The following is a 20,917-nucleotide window of genomic DNA, read 5'->3' on the forward strand; positions in this document are numbered from 1 at the left end:
TTCTCCCATTCTGTAGGTTGTCTTTTTACTTTCATGATAAAGTCCTTGATGAACAAAAGCTTTTAATTTTGAAGAGGTTCCATTTATCTATTTTTTCTTTTGTTGCTCGTGCTTTGGGTGTATAGTCTTAAGAAACCATTGCCTATGAGAGATTTCAAATGGAGTTGAGATGTCAAATGGAGTTGAGAGGTCACTCTGGAGGGCATTCTTATGCACTATATAGATATCCCTTTTTAGGTTTTAATGTATTGGAATAACTAGAAGTAAATACCTGAAACTGTCAAACTGCAACCCAGTAGCTTTGATTCTTGAAGACAGTTATAACTATGTAGCTTACATGGTATGATGGTGTGATTGTGAAAACCTTGTTGCTCACACTCCCTTTATCCAGTGTTTGGATGGATGAGTAGAAAAATGGGGACATGAAAAATAAGGTGGGATTGGGGTATGATTTGGGTATTCTCTTTTACTTTTATTTTTTTATTCTTATTTTTATTCTTTCTGGTGTAAGGAAAATGTTTAAAAATACGTTGGGGTGATGAATGCACAACTATATGATGGTACCATGAACAGTTGATTGTACACCATGGATGATTGTATGGTATGTGAATATATCTCAATAAAACTGAATTTGAAAAAAAAAAGAAACCATTGCCTAACACAAGGTTCTGATGATGCTTCCCAAGATTTTCTTCTAGGAGTTTGATATTTCTAGCTTTTATATTTAGGTCTTTGATCCATTTAAAAGAGACAACATTTAGTCAAGTTCAGAATGGAAGAGATGCAAAAATCAATAGAGGTCACATTTATTTAATGAAAATGACTTAACTTCCTGAGTTAATAAAAAAGTGTAGGATATTGGATGACAAATAAATATTCCTGGATGAATTCTGCAGAACAGGCTCTGCTGGACAAGAAAATTGACAGACTCATAGAACACCAGAGCTGAAAAGGATTGGAGTGTTTAGATGCATACTTCTTAAACTTCAGTATGCACATGAATTGCCAGAGAATCTTTTTAAAATGTGATTCTAATATAGGTCTGGGGTGGGGCCTGGGATTCTGCATTTCTAACAAGCTCCCAGGTAATGATGATCCTATTATTTCATGGACCACTTGTTGTGGAACAAGGATTTAGAGGAATACTAATATAGCAGGTAAATAAACTGATATCAGGGAGGATATTTCCTGACGGTCACACAACAAACTACTGCAGGGCCTGAAATAGAATTCATTTTCCAAGACAGTTGCCTTAGAATAGTGTAGAAACAACATGGGTTCTGGAGTCAGCTTGTTGTGCATTTTCCCTTTGGTCCTGTCACTTAACTGTCTGCTTACGGAATTGAGCAAGCTAATTAGCTTTTTTTGTGCCTCAGTTTCCACCTCTGTAAATGGGAATATGGGATATCACTACCTAACCGATAAGTTGTGCTATGGGGTCTGGGACGTTTCTCATAGGGTGCCTGGCCCAGTGGAATCACACAAAAATAGCATTTCTTATCCTCTTTTATCTACAGCCCATTCTCTGTTCCTCAGGAGATGACCCTGGGCATATCTCAACTCCTGATCTTTTGTTGAGCACCAATCACATGATAGGTATTTCCTTCTCTATAATTCACTGTCTTCTCAAATTCAACATGTTTTGAAGTGAATTCATCTCTTTCTCTAGCAAACAAGCTATCAGTGTTACCATTTTGGATAACATTGCTGTTTTTTCAAGACCCCCAGGCACACTCCTTGAACCACCTCTAATTCCTTCTTGCTGCATGTCCCACCCCCCTCCATTTAGTCAATCACCAGGCACTATCAGTTCTTCACCAAATCCCTTATATCTGCCCCAACCACTTCATGCCCTCTTCCACAATCTCGCTCCTCAAGTAACGACTTGTGATCACAGTGGGCTCCTGCCTCTGGTCTCCAACTTCCCAGTCCAGTCTGCCTACCACGGTCAGCCCAAATTTCCCGAAGCTCAGCTCCCGCAACGTCTATCCCTTGCTCAAAAACCTTCGGTGATTCTTCATCCGCTAATCCTCAGTGTTTAAATGAAGGTTTTCTGTGATCCTCTCTGAACCTTTTTTTCTAGGTTTGCCTTCGACTAGTCTTTTTTTTTTTTTTTATCTTCATTTTATTGACATATACTTTTTATATTTTATATTATATATTTTATATTTTATATTTTTTTATATGGTGTGAGGCAGGGGGTCCACTTTCATTCTTTTGCAGATAGAGATCTAGTTTTCCCAGAAGCATTTTTGAAAGTGCCTATTCTTTCACAATTGAATGGTCTCTGTCCCCTTGTCAAAAATCAGTTGGTCATACTGTTGCTGCAAAGGAGAGGCTTGGCCTCCCTATAATTGTGCCTAAGAGCCTCCTCCCGAATGCCTCTTTGTTGCTCAGATGTGGCCATCTCTCTCTAGCTAAGCCAACTTGAAAGGTGAAATCACTGCCCTCCCCCCATGTGGGATCAGACACCCAGGGGAGTGAATCTCCCTGGCAATGTGGAATATGACTCCCGGGGAGGAATCTAGACCCAGCATCGTGGGATGGAGAACATCTTCTTGACCAAAAGGGGAAATGAAAGGAAATGAAATAAGCTTCGTTGACAGGGAGATTCCAGAAGGAGCTGAGAGGTCACTCTGGTGGGCACTCTTATGCACAATATACACAACCCTTTTTTGGTTCTAATGAATTGGGGTAGCTGGGGGTAGATACCTGAAACTATCAAACTACAACCCAGAACCCATGAATCTTGAAGACGATTGTATAAAAATGTAGCTTATGAGGGGTGACAGTGGGATTGGGAAAGCCATAAGGATCACAATCCCCTTTGTCTAGTTTATGGATGGATGAGTAGAAAAATGGGGGAGACGCGGGGCAAGATGGCGGACTGGTGAGCTGTATGTTTTAGTTACTCCTCCAGGAAAGTAGGTAGAAAGCCAGGAACTGCATGGACTGGACACCACAGAGCAATCTGACTTTGGGCATACTTCATAAAACACTCATGAAAACGTGGAACTGCTGAGATCAGCGAAATCTGTAAGTTTTTGCGGCCAGGGGACCCGCGCCCCTCCCTGCCAGGCTCAGTCCCGTGGGAGGAGGGGCTGTCAGCTCCGGGAAGGAGAAGGGAGAACTGCAGTGGCAGCCCTTATTGGAAACTCATTCTACTGATCCAAACTCCAACCATAGATAGACTGAGACCAGGCACCAGAGAATCTGAGAGCAGCCAGCCCAGCAGAGAGGAGACAGGCATAGAGAAAAAACAACACGAAAAACTCCAAAATAAAAGCGGAGGATTTTTGGAGTTCTGGTGAACATAGAAAGGGGAAGGGCAGAGCTCAGGCCCTGAGGCGCATATGCAAATCCCGAAGAAAAGCTGATCTCTCTGCCCTGTGGACCTTTCCTTAATGGCCCTGGTTGCTTTGTCTCTTAGCATTTCAATAACCCATTAGAATCTCTGAGGAGGGCCCTTTTTTTTTTTTTTAATCCTTTTTTCTTTTTCTAAAACAATTACTCTAAGAAGCCCAATACAGAAAGCTTCAAAGACTTTCAATTTGGGCAGGTCAAGTCAAGAGCAGAACTAAGAGAGCTCTGAGACAAAAGGCAATAATCCAGTGGCTGAGAAAATTCACTAAACACCACAACTTCCCAAGAAAAGGGGGGGTGTCCGCTCACAGCCATCATCCTGGTGGACAGGAAACACTCCTGCCCATCGCCCAGCCCCATAGCCCAGAGCTGCCCCAGACAACCCAGTGTGACGGAAGTGCTTCAAATACCAGGCACACACCACAAAACTGGGCGTGGACATTAGCCTTCCCTGCAACCTCAGCTGATTGTCCCAGAGTTGGGAAGGTGGACCAGTGTGAATTAACAAAGCCACATTCAGCCATCATTTGAGCAGACTGGGAGCCTCCCTACACAGCCCAGCAGCCCGGAACTGCCCTGGGGGGACGGCACTCACCTGTGACATAGCACAGTCATCCCTCAACAGAGGACCCGGGGTGCACGGCCTGGAAGAGGGGCCCACTTGCAAGTCTCAGGAGCCATACTCCAATACCAAGGACTTGTGGGTCACTGGCAGAGACAAACTGTGGCAGGACTGAACTGAAGGATTAGACTATTGCAGCAGCTTTAAAACTCTAGGATCACCAGGGAGATTTGATTGTTAGGGCCACCCCCCTCCCTGACTACCCAGAATCACGCCCCATATAAAGGGCAGGCAACACCAACTACACACGCAAGCTTGGTACACCAATTGGACCCCACAAGACTCACTCCCCCACTCACCAAAAAGGCTAACCAGGGGAGAACTGGCTTGTGGAGAACAGGTGGCTCGTGGACGCCACCTGCTGGTTAGTTAGAGAAAGTGTACTCCACGAAGCTGTAGATCTGATAAATTAGAGATAAGGACTCCAATTGGTCTACAAATCGTAAAAGAACCCTATGAAGTTCAGCAAATGCCACGAGGCCAAAAACAACAGAAAATTATAAAGCATATGAAAAAACTAGACGATATGGATAACCCAAGCCCAAGCACCCAAATCAAAAGATCAGAAGAGACACAGCACCTAGAGCAGCTACTCAAAGAGCTAAAGATGAACAATGAGACCATAGTACGGGATACAAAGGAAATCAAGAAGACCCTAGAAGAGCATAAAGAAGAAATTGCAAGACTAAGTAAAAAAATGGATGATCTTATGGAAATTAAAGAAACTGTTGACCAAATTAAAAAGATTCTGGACACTCATAGTACAAGACTAGAGGAAGTTGAACAACGAATCAGTGACCTGGAAGATGACAGAATGGAAAATGAAAGCATAAAAGAAAGAATGGGGAAAAAAATTGAAAAAATCGAAATGGACCTCAGGGATATGATAGATGATATGAAACGTCCGAATATAAGACTCATTGGTGTCCCAGAAGGGGAAGAAAAGGGTAAAGGTCTAGGAAGAGTATTCAAAGAAATTGTTGGGGAAAACTTCCCAAATCTTCTAAACAACATAAATACACAAATCATAAATGCTCAGCGAACCCCAAATAGAATAAATCCAAATAAACCCACTCCGAGACATATACTGATCACACTGTCAAACACAGAAGAGAAGGAGCAAGTTCTGAAAGCAGCAAGAGAAAAGCAATTCACCACATACAAAGGAAACAGCATAAGACTAAGTAGTGACTACTCAGCAGCCACCATGGAGGCAAGAAGGCAGTGGCACGATATATTTAAAATTCTGAGTCAGAAACATTTCCAGCCAAGAATACTTTATCCAGCAAAGCTCTCCTTCAAATTTGAGGGAGAGCTTAAATTTTTCACAGACAAACAAATGCTGAGAGAATTTGCTAATAAGAGACCTGCCCTACTGGAGATACTAAAGGGAGCCCTACAGACAGAGAAACAAAGAAAGGACAGAGAGACTTGGAGAAAGGTTCAGTACTAAAGAGATTCGGTATGGGTACAATAAAGGATATTAATAGACAGAGGGGAAAAAATATGACAAACATAAACCAAAGGATAAGATGGCTGATTCAAGAAATGCCTTCACGGTTATAACGTTGAATGTAAATGGATTAAACTCCCCAATTAAAAGATATAGATTCGCAGAATGGATCAAAAAAAATGAACCATCAATATGTTGCATACAAGAGGCTCATCTTAGACACAGGGACACAAAGAAACTGAAAGTGAAAGGATGGAAAAAAAACATTTCATGCAAGCTACAGCCAAAAGAAAGCAGGTGTAGCAATATTAATCTCAGATAAACTAGACTTCAAATGCAGGGATGTTTTGAGAGACAAGGCCACTACATACTAATAAAAGGGGCAATTCAACAAGAAGAAATAACAATCGTAAATGTCTATGTACCCAATCAAGGTGCCACAAAATACATGAGAGAAACACTGGCAAGACTAAAGGAAGCAATTGATGTTTCCACAATAATTGTGGGAGACTTCAACACATCACTCTCTCCTATAGATAGATCAACCAGACAGAAGACCAATAAGGAAACTGAAAACCTAAACAATCTGATAAATGAATTAGATTTAACAGACATATACAGGACATTACATCCCAAATCACCAGGATACACATACTTTTCTAGTGCTCACGGAACTTTCTCCAGAATAGATCATATGCTGGGACATAAAACAAGCCTCAATAAATTTAAAAAGATTGAAATTATTCAAAGCACATTCTCTGACCACAATGGAATACAATTAGAAGTCAATAACCATCAGAGACTTAGAAAATTCACAAATACCTGGAGGTTAAACAACACACTCCTAAACAATCAGTGGGTTAAAGAAGAACTAGCAAGAGAAATTGCTAAATATATAGAGACGAATGAAAATGAGAACACAACATACCAAAACCTATGGGATGCAGCAAAAGCAGTGCTAAGGGGGAAATTTATAGCACTAAACGCATATATTAAAAAGGAAGAAAGAGCCAAAATCAAAGAACTAATGGATCAACTGAAGAAGCTAGAAAATGAACAGCAAACCAATCCTAAGCCCAAGTACAAGAAAAGAAATAACAAGGATTAAAGCAGAAATAAATGACATAGAGAACAAAAAAACAATAGAGAGGATAAATATCACCAAAAGTTGGTTCTTTGAGAAGATCAACAAGATTGACAAGCCCCTAGCTAGACTGACAAAATCAAAAAGAGAGAAGACCCATATAAACAAAATAATGAATGAAAAAGGTGACATAACTGCAGATCCTGAAGAAATTAAAAAAATTATAAGAGGATATTATGAACAACTGTATGGCAACAAACTGGATAATGCAGAAGAAATGGACAATTTCCTGGAAACATATGAACAACCTAGACTGACCAGAGAAGAAATAGAAGACCTCAACCAACCCATCACAAGCAAAGAGATCCAGTCAGTCATCAAAAATCTTCCCACAAATAAATGCCCAGGGCCAGATGGCTTCACAGGGGAATTCTACCAAACTTTCCAGAAAGAACTGACACCAATCTTACTCAAACTCTTTCAAAACATTGAAGAAAATGGAACACTACCTAACTCATTTTATGAAGCTAACATCAATCTAATACCAAAACCAGGCAAAGATGCTACAAAAAAGGAAAACTACCGGCCAATCTCCTTATGAATACAGATGCAAAAATCCTCAACAAAATACTTGCAAATCGAATCCAAAGACACATTAAAAAAATCATACACCATGACCAAGTGGGGTTCATTCCAGGCATGCAAGGATGGTTCAACATAAGAAAATCAATCAATGTATTACAACACATTAACAAGTCAAAAAGGAAAAATCAATTGATCATCTCAATAGATGCTGAAAAAAGCATTTGACAAAATCCAACATCCCTTTTTGATAAAAACACTTCAAAAGGTAGGAATTGAAGGAAACTTCCTCAACATGATAAAGAGCATATATGAAAAAACCCACAGCCAGCATAGTACTCAATGGTGAGAGGACTGAAAGGCCTTCCCTCTAAGATCAGGAACAAGACAAGGATGCCCGCTGTCACCACTGTTATTCAACATTGTGCTGGAAGTGCTAGCCAGGGCAATCCGGCAAGACAAAGAAATAAAAGGCATCCGAATTGGAAAAGAAGAAGTAAAACTCTGATTGTTTGCAGATGATATGATCTTATATCTAGAAAACCCTGAGAAATCGACGATACAGCTACTAGAGCTAATAAACAAATTTAGCAAAGTAGCGGGATACAAGATTAATGCACATAAGTCAGTAATGTTTCTATATGCTAGAAATGAACAAACTGAAGAGACACTCAAGAAAAAGATACCATTTTCAATAGCAACTAAAAAAATCAAGTACCTAGGAATAAACTTAACCAAAGATGTAAAAGACCTATACAAAGAAAACTACATAACTCTACTAAAAGAAATAGAAGGGGACCTTAAAAGATGGAAAAATATTCCATGTTCATGGATAGGAAGGCTAAATGTCATTAAGATGTCAATTCTACCCAAACTCATCTACAGATTCAATGCAATCCCAATCAAAATTCCAACAACCTACTTTGCAGACTTGGAAAAGCTAGTTATCAAATTTATTTGGAAAGGGAAGATGCCTCGAATTGCTAAAGACACTCTAAAAAAGAAAAACGAAGTGGGAGGACTTACACTCCCTGACTTTGAAGCTTATTATAAAGCCACAGTTGCCAAAACAGCATGGTACTGGCACAAAGATAGACATATAGATCAATGGAATCGAATTGAGAATTCAGAGATAGACCCTCAGATCTATGGCCGACTGATCTTTGATAAGGCCCCCAAAGTCACCGAACTGAGCCATAATGGTCTTTTCAACAAATGGGGCTGGGAGAGTTGGATATCCATATCCAAAAGAATGAAAGAGGACCCCTACCTCACCCCCTACACAAAAATTAACTCAAAATGGACCAAAGATCTCAATATAAAAGAAAGTACCATAAAACTCCTAGAAGATAATGTAGGAAAACATCTTCAAGACCTTGTATTAGGAGGCCACTTCCTAGACTTTACACCCAAAGCACAAGCAACAAAAGAGAAAATAGATAAATGGGAACTCCTCAAGCTTAGAAGTTTCTGCACCTCAAAGGAATTTCTCAAAAAGGTAAAGAGGCAGCCAACTCAATGGGAAAAAATTTTTGGAAACCATGTATCTGACAAAAGACTGATATCTTGCATATACAAAGAAATCCTACAACTCAATGACAATAGTACAGACAGCCCAATTATAAAATGGGCAAAAGATATGAAAAGACAGTTCTCTGAAGAGGAAATACAAATGGCCAAGAAACACATGAAAAAATGTTCAGCTTCACTAGCTATTAGAGAGATGCAAATTAAGACCACGATGAGATACCATCTAACACCGGTTAGAATGGCTGCCATTAAACAAACAGGAAACTACAAATGCTGGAGGGGATGTGGAGAAATTGGAACTCTTATTCATTGTTGGTGGGACTGTATAATGGTTCAGCCACTCTGGAAGTCAGTCTGGCAGTTCCTTAGAAAACTAGATATAGAGCTACCATTCGATCCAGCAATTGCACTTCTCGGTATATACCCAGAAGATCGGAATGCAGTGACACGAACAGATGTCTGCACGCCAATGTTCATAGCAGCATTATTCACAATTGCCAAGAGATGGAAACAACCCAAATGTCCTTCAACAGATGAGTGGATAAATAAAATGTGGTATATACACACGATGGACTACTACGCGGCAGTAAGAAGGAACGATCTCGTGAAACATATGACAACATGGATGAACCTTGAAGACATAATGCTGAGCGAAATAAGCCAGGCACAAAAAGAGAAATATTATATGCTACCACTAATGTGAACTTTGAAAAATGTGAAACAAATGGTTTATAATGTAGAATGTAGGGGAACTAGCAGTAGAGAGCAATTAAGGAAGGAGGAACAATAATCCAAGAAGAACAGATAAGCTAACGTTCTGGGGATGCCCAGAAATGACTATGGTCTGTTAATTTCTGATGGATATAGTAGGAACAAGTTCACAGAAATGTTGCTATATTATGTAACTTTCTTGGGGTAAAGTAGGAACATGTTGGAAGTTAAGCAGTTATCTTAGGTTAGTTGTCTTTTTCTTACCCCCCTTGTTATGGTCTCTTTGAAATGTTCTTTTATTGTATGTTTGTTTTCTTTTTAACTTTTTTTTTCATACAGTTGATTTAAAAAAGAAGGGAAAGTTAAAAAAAAGAAAAACAAGGAAAAAAAAAAAAAGATGTAGTGCCCCCTTGAGGAGCCTGTGGAGAATGCAGGGGTATTCGCCTACCCCACCTCCATGGTTGCTAACATGACCACAGACATAGGGGACTGGTGGTTTGATGGGTTGAGCCCTCTACCATAAGTTTTACCCTTGGGAAGACGGTTGCTGCAAAGGAGAGGCTAGGCCTCCCTATATTTGTGCCTAAGAGTCTCCTCCTGAATGCCTCTTTGTTGCTCAGATGTGGCCCTCTCTCTCTGGCTAAGCCAACTTGAAAGGTGAAATCACTGCCCTCCCCCCCTACGTGGGATCAGACACCCAGGGGAGTGAATCTCCCTGGCAATGTGGAATATGACTCCCGGGGAGGAATGTGGACCCGGCATCGTGGGACGGAGAACATCTTCTTGACCAAAAGGGGGATGTGAAAGGAAATGAAATACGCTTCAGTGGCAGAGAGATTCCTAAACGAGCCGAGAGATCACTCTGGTGGGCACTCTTACGCACACTTTAGACAACCCTTTTTAGGTTCTAAAGAATTGGGGTAGCTGGTGGTGGATACCTGAAACTATCAAACTACAACCCAGAACCCATGAATCTCGAAGACAGTTGTATAAAAATGTAGCTTATGAGGGGTGACAATGGGATTGGGAAAGCCATAAGGACCAAACTCCACTTTGTCTAGTTTATGGATGGATGTGTAGAAAAGTAGGGGAAGGAAACAAACAGACAAAGGTACCCAGTGTTCTTTTTTACTTCAATTGCTCTTTTTCACTCTAATTATTATTATTGTTATTTTTGTGTGTGTGCTAATGAAGGTGTCAGGGATTGATTTAGGTGATGAATGTACAACTATGTAATGGTACTGTAAACAATCGAAAGTACGATTTGTTTTGTATGACTGCGTGGTATGTGAATATATCTCAATAAAATGATGATTAAAAAAAAAAAAGCACACTAGATAGCTAGTATCAGAGGACTGATTATCATAATAATAGAAGCGTATGTTTGAAATGGTGCCGTTGAATGTTCTTCTGTGACCCAAATTCCTTTCAAATGAAAGCAGAGCAAGCTAAAGATATGAAAAATGGAAGAGGGGATTTATTATTCTGGCCTGAGCTTATTTGTCTCTTTATAGAGAAATAAAGTATTTAACTAAACCATTGTGTCTAGAGAAATACTTATGACTTTTTCAATAACAAGGAATCACTTGGATTTTTCTTTTAATTACTGAAGCATTTTTAAAACTTTGGTTAGGCAATAGTATTTAACAAGTGACGATTAATCAGTCTTTGTTTTTTAAGTAGAATGTTTAGTCCACATTTTATAGTGTTTTATATACTAAAGTAGTTGGGTTTAAAGCTATCATCTTGTCTCTGTTTTCCTCTTTACCCTGTCTTTTTTATTCTTTATAGTGGTTATCATAAAAATCACAATTAGGCGTTTTTAAATTTTTACTGTCTACTTAAAATTAGAACTTTTACCATTTCCTTGAATAATGTAAGAACCTTATAACAAGTTTCACTCCATTCCTCTTTGCCCATCCTTTATGCTATTTTTATCAACAAATAACTTCTGTCAACATTTTTACAGCCCCGTGATATTATTGTTTTTGTTATTTTTAAACAGTCAATATTTACTTATAATTGCTCACTTATTTTGCCCTTTCTGGTACTCTTTTGCTTTTTGTTTCAGTTCCATGTATCTGTCTGCAATCATTTTGCTTTAGCCTGAAGAACTCCCTTTAGTATATCTTTCATTTTTCATGTGCTAGTGATGAGCTCATCTAGTGATGAGTTTTTTGTGTCTGCACACATCTTCATTTTGAAGATTATTTTCATTAGGTTTAGAATGCTAGGTGTCATTTTCTTTTCCATCAGCTCTTTAAGGAGGCCAGTCTGTGGTCTTACAGCACCCATCCTTTCCATTGAAAAACCTGCCTCTGGGGTGGTGGTGGTGGTTGTTGTTGTTGTTGTTGTTGTTTAAAGGTTATCTGTCTTTTTTTCTCTAGCTGCTTTAAAATTTTTCTCATTGTCACTGATTGTCAGCAGTTTAACTGTGATATGTCTAAATGTAGTTATCTTTGTGTTTATCTAGCTTTGAATTTGCTGGATTTCTTGCATCTGCGGTTTATGTCTTTTGTCAGTTTGGGAAATTTCTTAGCCAGCATTGATTGAAACATTGCTTATATCCTATCTCTTCTGTCTTTGCCATCTGAGACTCCAATTACAAGAAGCCTTTGTTGAAGAGGCTGTTCTTTCTCCATTGAGTAGACTTGGCATCCTTGTTGAAAATCAACTGGCCATAGTTGTGCAGGTTTAATTCTGGATTTTCATGTGTATGTCTGTCCTGTGCATAACACTGTGTGATAGACTTTCAGTATCTTCTTTGATGAACATATATTTCTTGCATAGTAGGTTTTAAAAGAACTTTTTTAAGAATCACCTTATCTTTTGATGTTATTCCACTGCCTAACATATACTGTTAACACATAATGAATACTGTTAAATAAATGAATCCAAGTCCTGTAATTTTTTATGGTATGTGAGTTTGTCTTGCCTGCGTCACTGCAGATCTGGATTATAGAAACCACTTTTAGCTATCATACCTATCACTGGTTCCTCCCCCTAATCCTACTTGGGCTGAGTTTTCATGCCTTGACCAATAAACATTGGCAGTGAAGGAGCATAGAAGAGTCCATCGAATTAGAACAATATATTTACTGTCAAATCTTCTAGCACTGCCAATTCTGGCCTGGCTTTTCGGGGGAGCCTGTCGTTTTGGTCCTGTCTCCCCTATAAATGTGCACTTCCCCTTCCTCCCAGCATGGCTCTGTACCACGCTGAGCCTCTTGCCTCCTTATCTCCATGTGCATACTTGCCCACTCCACCATCATTCCTTGCCCCTCACCTGAAATAATTTAGTTTTTCTAGTCTTTCCATATCTTATCTTTCAAGACCTCTCAAGTCCTTTTACCTCCATAAATGTTCTCCTAGTTCCTCTCATCTTTATTTTTTTCTTGCTTTTTATATTTATATTCATTGCCATAAGCTTTAGCTTTTAGTTAACCAGTTTGTGTTACAGATAAATACACAAGACCATGTCCTAGATGTTTTTGGTAACCCTCATAGGCATAATAGAGTGGCATACAGTGAATTTTAGTGACTTGATTGAATGGAAGAATATCGTGTCTTTAGTGGTGTGCTGCATTTCATCAGTTCTAAGTTGTGTGGGGTTTTTTTCCCGCACATTTTACATTTCTGAAATGAAGATGCATCCAGTACTCGTCAGTGGTCATGTAGCAGTCCTGACATAATTGTCTCTGCCTTAGCACCTGCCTGTTAACATTCAGAACGTTTGTTTTGCTTGGAAGAACACCCCAGATACAGTAGAACACTTTTTAAAGAAATTCTCTATCACCAACACACCTCAGGGTACAGAGGATGGGTATTATGTGGTGTTCTAGTTTGCTAATGCTGCCAGAATGCAAAACACCAGAAATGGATTGGCTGTTATAAAAGGAGGTTTATTTGGTTACACAGTTACAGTCTTAAGGTCATAAAGTGTCCAAGATAACGCATCAACAATCGGGTACCTTCAATGGAGGATGGCCAATGGCATCCAGAAAACCTCTGTTAGCTGGGAAGGCACGTGGCTGGTGTCTGCTCCAAGTTCTGGTTTCAAAATGGCTTTCTCCCAGGATGTTCCTCTCTAGACTTCAGCTTCTCAAAAATGTCACTCTTAGTTGCTCTTGGGGCGTTTGTCCTCTCTTAGTGTCTCCGGAGCAAAAGTCTGCTTTCAAAGGCCATCTCCAAAATGTCTCTGTAAGCTGAAGCTCCTCTCTCAGTTCCAGTGCGTTCTTCAAAGTGTCCCTCTTGGCTGTAGCTCCTCTTCAAAATGTCACTCTCAGCTGCACTGAGTTCCTTCTGTTTGTCAGCTCATTTATGTGGCTCCAGTGATTTAATTTAGACCCACCCTGAAAGGGTGAGGTAACACCTCCATGGAAATTATCCAGTCAGAGTCATCACCCTCAGTTGGGTGGGGCGCATCTCCACAGAAACACTCAAAAGAATTACAGTTGAATCAACAGTGATACATCTGCCCACACAAGATTACATCAAAGATAATGGCATTTGGGGGGACATAATACATTCAAACTGGCACATGTGAAAAGACACATACATTAGTGACTAAATCAAAAATGATTCAGATGTTGATGAGAAAGTGAATTGGTGCAGCTCCACAGCTGTAAGACAGTTTGGTGGTTCCTCAGAAAGTTAGAAATTACTATATAATCCAGCAATCCCGCTTCTAGATATATACTGAAATGAATTGAAAGCAAAGACTCAAACAGATATTTGCACACCAATGTTCATAGCAGCAGTGTTCACCGTTGCCAAAAGGTGGAAGCAATTCAAGTGTCCATCAACAGATGAATGGATAAAAAAATGTGCTATATACACATGTCGGAGTATTATTTGTTCATGAAAGGAATGACGTTCTGAGGCATGTTACAACATGGATGAACCTTGAAGACATCATGTTGAGTAAAAGTAGACAGAAAGGTCAAATACCATATAATATTACTTAAATGAAATAAGCAGAATATGCAAATTCACTGAATCAGGACTTAGAATACAGGTTCCCAGGGGCCTGGTAGGGATAGGGAATTGGGAGTTAATGTTTAATTGATATGGTGTTTCTGTTTAGGGTGATGGAAAAGTTTGCAGTTGATGAACGTAATGGAGGCACAACTTTATGAAAGTGATTAACCCCAGTATTTGTATATTTGAAAGGGATAAAATGGCAAATTTTGTGTTGCATATAAGTTACCACCAAAACAAAAAACCGTAGAACTGTACAACACAAGAGTGAATCCTAATGTAAACTTAATATAAACACTGGGCTAAAGTTAATAGCATAATTATAATGCTATTGTTTCAGCAGTTGTAATAAAACTACCACACTAATGCAAAATGTTAATAATGGGGAAAACTGAGTGGGTGGGGGCCTGGGATATATGGGAACTTTGTATTTTCTGCAGGATTTTTCTGTAAACCTACAACTGCTCATGAAAAAACAAAATTGTGTGAGGGATTGAGAGAATCGGAGTCTGAATAATGTTATGAAAATTTAGGAATACTCTATCCATTTTATTCTACTTATATTTTCCATTTTATGGAAGCACATGAGTGCTATAAATACATATGCCTAAAGTAAGTCTAAAACTGTTCTTTCATTAAGTAAAAATTCTAAATGTTAAAAAAATGTTTTGTCATAGTTTGGCACTTTTTGTGATACGTAAAATAATGAAGCATGTTAAAATCAATGGCCATCTTAGTTTCAGTGAACATGTGCATGCACTCTCTCATTCTCTCTCTTTTGGTAAATATATTTATATATATATTTAGGAGAGCATAACTTTAAGGTACCTTCAAGACTGCAATGACTATATTAAATTATAGCAAATAATGCTATTCTCATTATACTTAACCAAAATGTTCCATCTACACTAGATTATGGATTAAAAACAACAACAGAAATTACGGTATTTAAGAATTTTCCTAATTGGGTATGAAGCATAGCATGGCCTGGCATTTAAGAGATACAACCTGTGTCTGCATAGGAACATTAGTTGGTCTATTTCTGATCAGTTCAGAGCTTGGTGTACAGATACATAAACTTTCTGTTACAGAAAATTTCAGACACAGGCAAAAGCAAACAGTACAGGGAACTTCCATCTATCACTAAGCTCCCTCTGAGTTCTTTTTAAGCAGATCTCAGACTTTGTGTAGTTTCATCTGTAAATATTACAGTATGTGTCTCTAAAAAATTAGGACTCTTTAGAAATGTATTCATAAATACCCTTATAACACCTAAAAAGATTAACAGTAATTCCTTGCTCTCATCAGATATCTAAGGGTCAGCCTTTTAACGACAGCTCAAATGATCAGTTCTATTGTATTGTAATTTGATTACTCTGTGTATTAACGTAGCAAGATACCTATTACCTCAAGTTGGCTAATTCACATTTTCATAAAATTGTATGATAGCTTTTGCTATTTTACAGGGTAAGCCACATCAAAGACTTCATCGAAAAATACCAAGGATCTCAGAGAAGTCCTCCCTTTTCTCTGGCCACAGCTCTCCCTTTCCTCAAATTGCTAGATGAAACGCTCACACTGGAAGAAGCAGATTTACAGAACGCTGTCATCATTCAGAGACTCCAAAAAGCTGCTGACCCTTGTAGAGGACTTTCATAGCATTGATTTTTGATAGACTAAGTGGAAAACTTGCAGAGAAATGATGGTTATAAATGGTCATGCAAACAGAGATGGGGGAAAGGAAAAGTCAGATTCACTGGACTTTGATTCAAGTACTATTTAACTCTCTTCTGATGAGAATTCTTAAATAAGTACAAGTTAGCACAGTAAAATATGACTGGAAACCATATCCAATGTACTTTTTCCAAAAGGCTGCTCAGAGAGAAAAATATACTTATTTTCAAAACCAATTAAATCAATATAAGGTATATTAACTATATCATTTAGAGTCTTAATACGGTGTACATAGCCAAATACATTCACACTGTCATTCTCAAATCAATATTAGCGTTCCCAAACAGCAGTGATTTATTAAAATGTTAGCTGTTTCAGATTTTAAATATGGCAGTAAAAATTTAAAAATTACACATTGCAAATTAAAAGTATCAATATAATTCTTTACAACAGAGATGGGATGGGATGATACTGTTTTCACCCCAGCTATGCCTAAACTTCATAGTGTTCTAATCTTTATTCTCTCATGGCAGGATATTCTCAAATATTAATTTGGCAACAGTATGTAAGATGTATTTTCATTTAAGAATAAAATTTTCTAGCTTAGTATAATTCAATATTATTCTGCCTACTCACATTTCTACATTTTCTAAAAATATAATTTTTAAAAAATTATTCTCTCCCCAGAAACATTTCTATTTTATTTTATTTTTGAAAATTATGGCTTTGTTTTTAACTTACATTTGCCGTTAGCCATGTATCTGCCACCACTTAGACGCTAATGTGCATACTGTCACATTACTAATTAATGACTATTTTTAAAACTATCATGTAAAGTATGGTTTTCCATTTCATTCATCAGAGTCAAACCTATGTATACATTAAAGGATGATTTATTGCATTCAGATGTCACCAAAGAAAACATGCTTTGTTACTTAGACTTTTAAACAAAACCAGTTAGACTTTGATATTTCACTGTCAGATTAAATTCCTTTGCCTGAAAATCCTAAGTTTAAGAAGCTTTTTTGCACATGGGCCTATTGAATTAGATTTGAGGTGGCTTACTCATTCTGTGCCAAGGAACTAAGTGGCCCAGGCCTGTGAATCAGTGTTCATGCACGCTGGGTATAATCCACCAAAGCAGCAGTTCTCAAATTTTTGGTCACCAAGACCTTTTATTTATGTAGGTTATATCCATCAATTATATATTAGAGATTAAAAGTTAAAATTTTTGTTCATTTAAAATAATAAACACATTACATGTTAACATAATATTTTAATGAAAAAAAAAACTTTTCCAAAATATAAAAAAGCCTTATTGAGAATAGTGGCATTGCTTTCCATTTTTGGAAATAGCTTTCCTGTCTGGCCTAACATAGGCAGGTGAATTCTCATATCTGCTTCTATAAAAACCTGCTGCAGTTTCACACACCATTATTCTCCTGGAAAAAACGCCACTGCATACTCATAAGAGAGCAAAGAAAAGCAAATAACGTTTTAATGTGATGATGAAACTAGTTCTGATTTCAAAGACCCCCTAAAGGGTGTCAGGGACCTCCAGAGGTCCCCAGATCCCACTTCTGAGAACCCACTGGGGAAGCTTTTCAAAAATGCCCAGTTCCTGCCATCTTCCACACACATTCTGATTCATTAGATCTGGGGTGGGTCCCAGATCTCAGCGTTTTTTTCATATCAGGTGAATTTAGGTATGTGGTCAAAGCACCATTCTCTGGGAAATGCTAAGGTTCCACCTTGGCAAAGTAAAACCTGTGCTCTTAACCGGGGGCAGTGGAAGACTCCCCAGTGAGATGGGGCTGCTAGACTTCCAAGTTTTGACCCTCACCCCCATAATTTCCTCCTAGAGAGGTGGTTCCCCCTATCTGTGAACTAATCATGATGTAACCCTGTGCTTTATGTCCTATAGTACAGCTGAGACAAAGCTGGAACATTTAAATGAGGTTTTTACTAAAGGCTCAGGAATAACAAAAGGGAAATAAACACATAACTAGATGACCTGGCTTACGAGGTGTATCTTCTGTTTGCAGTCCATTTTTAAGATGCTTCCTTTTCTAGCTCCCAAACTTCCACATGGCAGAAGTCCATCTTTTTATTGGGAAGGAGGACAAAGGAGGGTCCTTTCTTTTGGTCCTTCAGAAATGAATAGGTTCATAATAGAAAGTCAGTATTTATTGTCAGTAATATTTACAGCAGCCATAGGAGCCCCCTCTATAGTGTAAAAAAAAATAATTGTTCTTTAAAAAAATATGAGGGAAGGACAAAATCAATGAATTTGTCCTTAAGATATGGAAAATAAGATGATTAATATATGTTCAGGAATCTCTAAGAAAATGTTTTGTAGAGGACTGTATGAAGAATTATATAATTTTCATTTGAATTGTAATCAGTACATGACTCCATATATTTTCTGTATTCTCCTTGGGAATGTTCTACATGTACATATATGAAAGCCTCCTTTGTGAATTTTTTGGTTTATAAATATTTAATCAGAAGATACATTTTGAGATTTTCTTGTGTGTTTCTTTATAGGGACCCAAAGGAGAGGTCCCTATAAATACCTATCATCAGCAATAATCTTCAGTTTTGTAACTGTAAAAACTTTCATTAGTGTGAATAATTTTCTCACAGGTTTTCTAGAATGAGAATCATCCACTAAAGTGCTTTCTCTGAAAGTTAAAAAGTTATAAACCTAGTAAATAAATATATATATATGTTAATTAAATGTTTGTAATACTCAAAACAAGTTGACTTTGGAAAACAAACTGAATTTACCCAAAGAGGGAAAACTTGAAAATAAGCAAGCATCATTGGTGGGGATAACAATTTGAACTAAGCAGTTGTTTCAAAACTATCAACATTCGGTTTCCTGAAAGTTGTTGCTAGGGCTAATAGATAGAAATGCAGTTCTAATTTTAGAGATTCTAATTTGTTCATTAAATCACTGTGCATAAAAGTTATAAAAAGTAATCTTATTTATTTTATATACTTATTCAATATGCTTTTCATAGTTCAGTGTGTTGAAAATAAGTTGGCATCTGTCTCAGTGCCTTAAAGTATTTTGAAAGCAATTTTTTCAAACTCTTTTCTGAAGGGTGAAATGCTATTCATTCAACGGATTTAGGAAATAATTTACATGTTTGTGATAAAATAGTTATATATGGATGCATTTGTCATTTTTATTTGGCAAAATCATTCAGTTTGAGAATCAACCGACATTTATTGACTTCTGTGTGCTATATACTTTAACCAATGTTACATTCGTTGAATACTCAGAAACGTACAAATTTGATATTTTTAATACTATGTCACTTGTTTTATTTTTTAAACCGTCTTTAGTGTCCTTATCTGAACTAGCACGAAGACTCCTTGGTAAGGTTTACTCCTTTGTTCTTCCCGTAAGTACAAGCCATTTAATTTAAAATTGTGCATCACATTAAATCCTCAAATAGTAGTAGTTTATTCAATAGCGACCAATACTTAGTTCTTTGTCACTTGTTTTAAATGTATATGTTTGCTTAAGTAATTCATATTATTGTAGAAAATTATAAAATACAGATACACTAAAATGATTTTTAAGTAACCTATTCCACCATTCAAAGATAACCACTATTAACATTTTGGTTTGCATTCTTTCAGGTATTTTTTTGGTATGTTAGTCTTTTGTTTTAAATAAAAGGCATGCTTCTTGGTTGTTGTAATCCTTCTTTTTTATCTATTGAAAAATACTTATTTGTGTTTTTGAGTAGAAATTGCATTAGAAGCATACCAGTACTTTACTGAAGAAATAGCTATTAGGGGCAAATGTCTTTTGCACCTTTCTGTGCAAAAAAAAAAAAAATTTTAACGGACTTCCTTTCAAAATTAAACTGTGATAGTTACACCCTACAAAGTACAAATATTGGGAATAAACTTTCCAAACCTCCTAAAGGTGCATATAAACTGTATCTAAAAATAATGACCAAAGAAACTTCATCTTGAGTTTGTTTAGTTTCCAAAGAATTAAATATTTAGCACATGAATTATGTACTGCTTCCTTCCACTGTTTATAGCACTGCAATCAGGGAAACAGAAAGAATCCATTTCGTAGATTAAGGAATTGAGGCAACGAAAATGGAACAACTTGCCTTAGACTGGGTGGTGTATCTGTTAGGATTAGATTCCACTGTGACAGAAAATTCAAAATAACAGTGGCTAACAAAATAAAAACTTACTTCCCATGCAAAAGTCCAGAGGGAAACAGTTCAGGGCTGGTAGACCAGCTTGATGAACACTTTAGACTCTTGTCTGCCAATCTCAGCATTAGCTGACTCGTGGTCCAAGATAGCTGCACTAGGACCAGCCATCACATTCACATATCAGCCCATAGGAAGAAGCACAGCATTCCCTTTTTTTTTTTTTAACAGCTTTACTGATATGTAATTCACATATGATACAATTCATACATTTAACATGCACAATCCAAGCATTGTGCATATATCACAGTCTAATTTTAGAACACTTTCATACCCTGTAAAAGAAACTTATATCCATTAGTAGTCACTCCTTACTTCCAACCCCAGTCCTAAGCAGCCACAAATCTACATTATTTCTCTACAGATTTGCCTATTCTGGATGTTTCATATAAATGAAATCACACAAGATGTCTTTTATGACTAGCTTCTTTCACTTGGCATAATATTTTTAAGGTTCTTCCATGTTGTAGCATGCAAAAGTGCCTCATTCCATTTTATTGTAAATATTCCATTTTCAGTACATATCCCACTTGGTTTAACTATCAGTGGATGGACATTTGGGTTGTTTCCACCTTTTGGCAATTATGATTAGTGCTGTTGTGAGCATTCATGTCCAAGTTTCTGGGTGCACGTTTTCCTTTCTCTTGGGCGTATAACTAGGCATGGAA

General features: G+C 37.6%; 1 protein-coding gene across 2 annotated transcripts in view; it reads left to right on the forward strand.

Moving 5' to 3' along the window:
- Positions 1-16,328, forward strand: part of UBXN2A (UBX domain protein 2A) — a 74,762-nt gene extending 58,434 nt beyond the window's left edge. For both annotated transcript variants that reach the window (XM_037812962.1, XM_037812961.1), the window contains exon 7: positions 15,792-16,328. In XM_037812962.1, coding sequence (XP_037668890.1) covers positions 15,792-15,984 — 193 coding nt within the window. In that variant the 3' untranslated portion in view covers positions 15,985-16,328. The remainder of the gene's footprint in view (positions 1-15,791) is intronic.
- The last annotated feature ends 4,589 nt before the right edge of the window (positions 16,329-20,917 follow it).

Source organism: Choloepus didactylus, chromosome 20 (assembly GCF_015220235.1).
Source record: "Choloepus didactylus isolate mChoDid1 chromosome 20, mChoDid1.pri, whole genome shotgun sequence".
NCBI classification, from domain to species: Eukaryota; Metazoa; Chordata; class Mammalia; order Pilosa; family Megalonychidae; genus Choloepus; species Choloepus didactylus.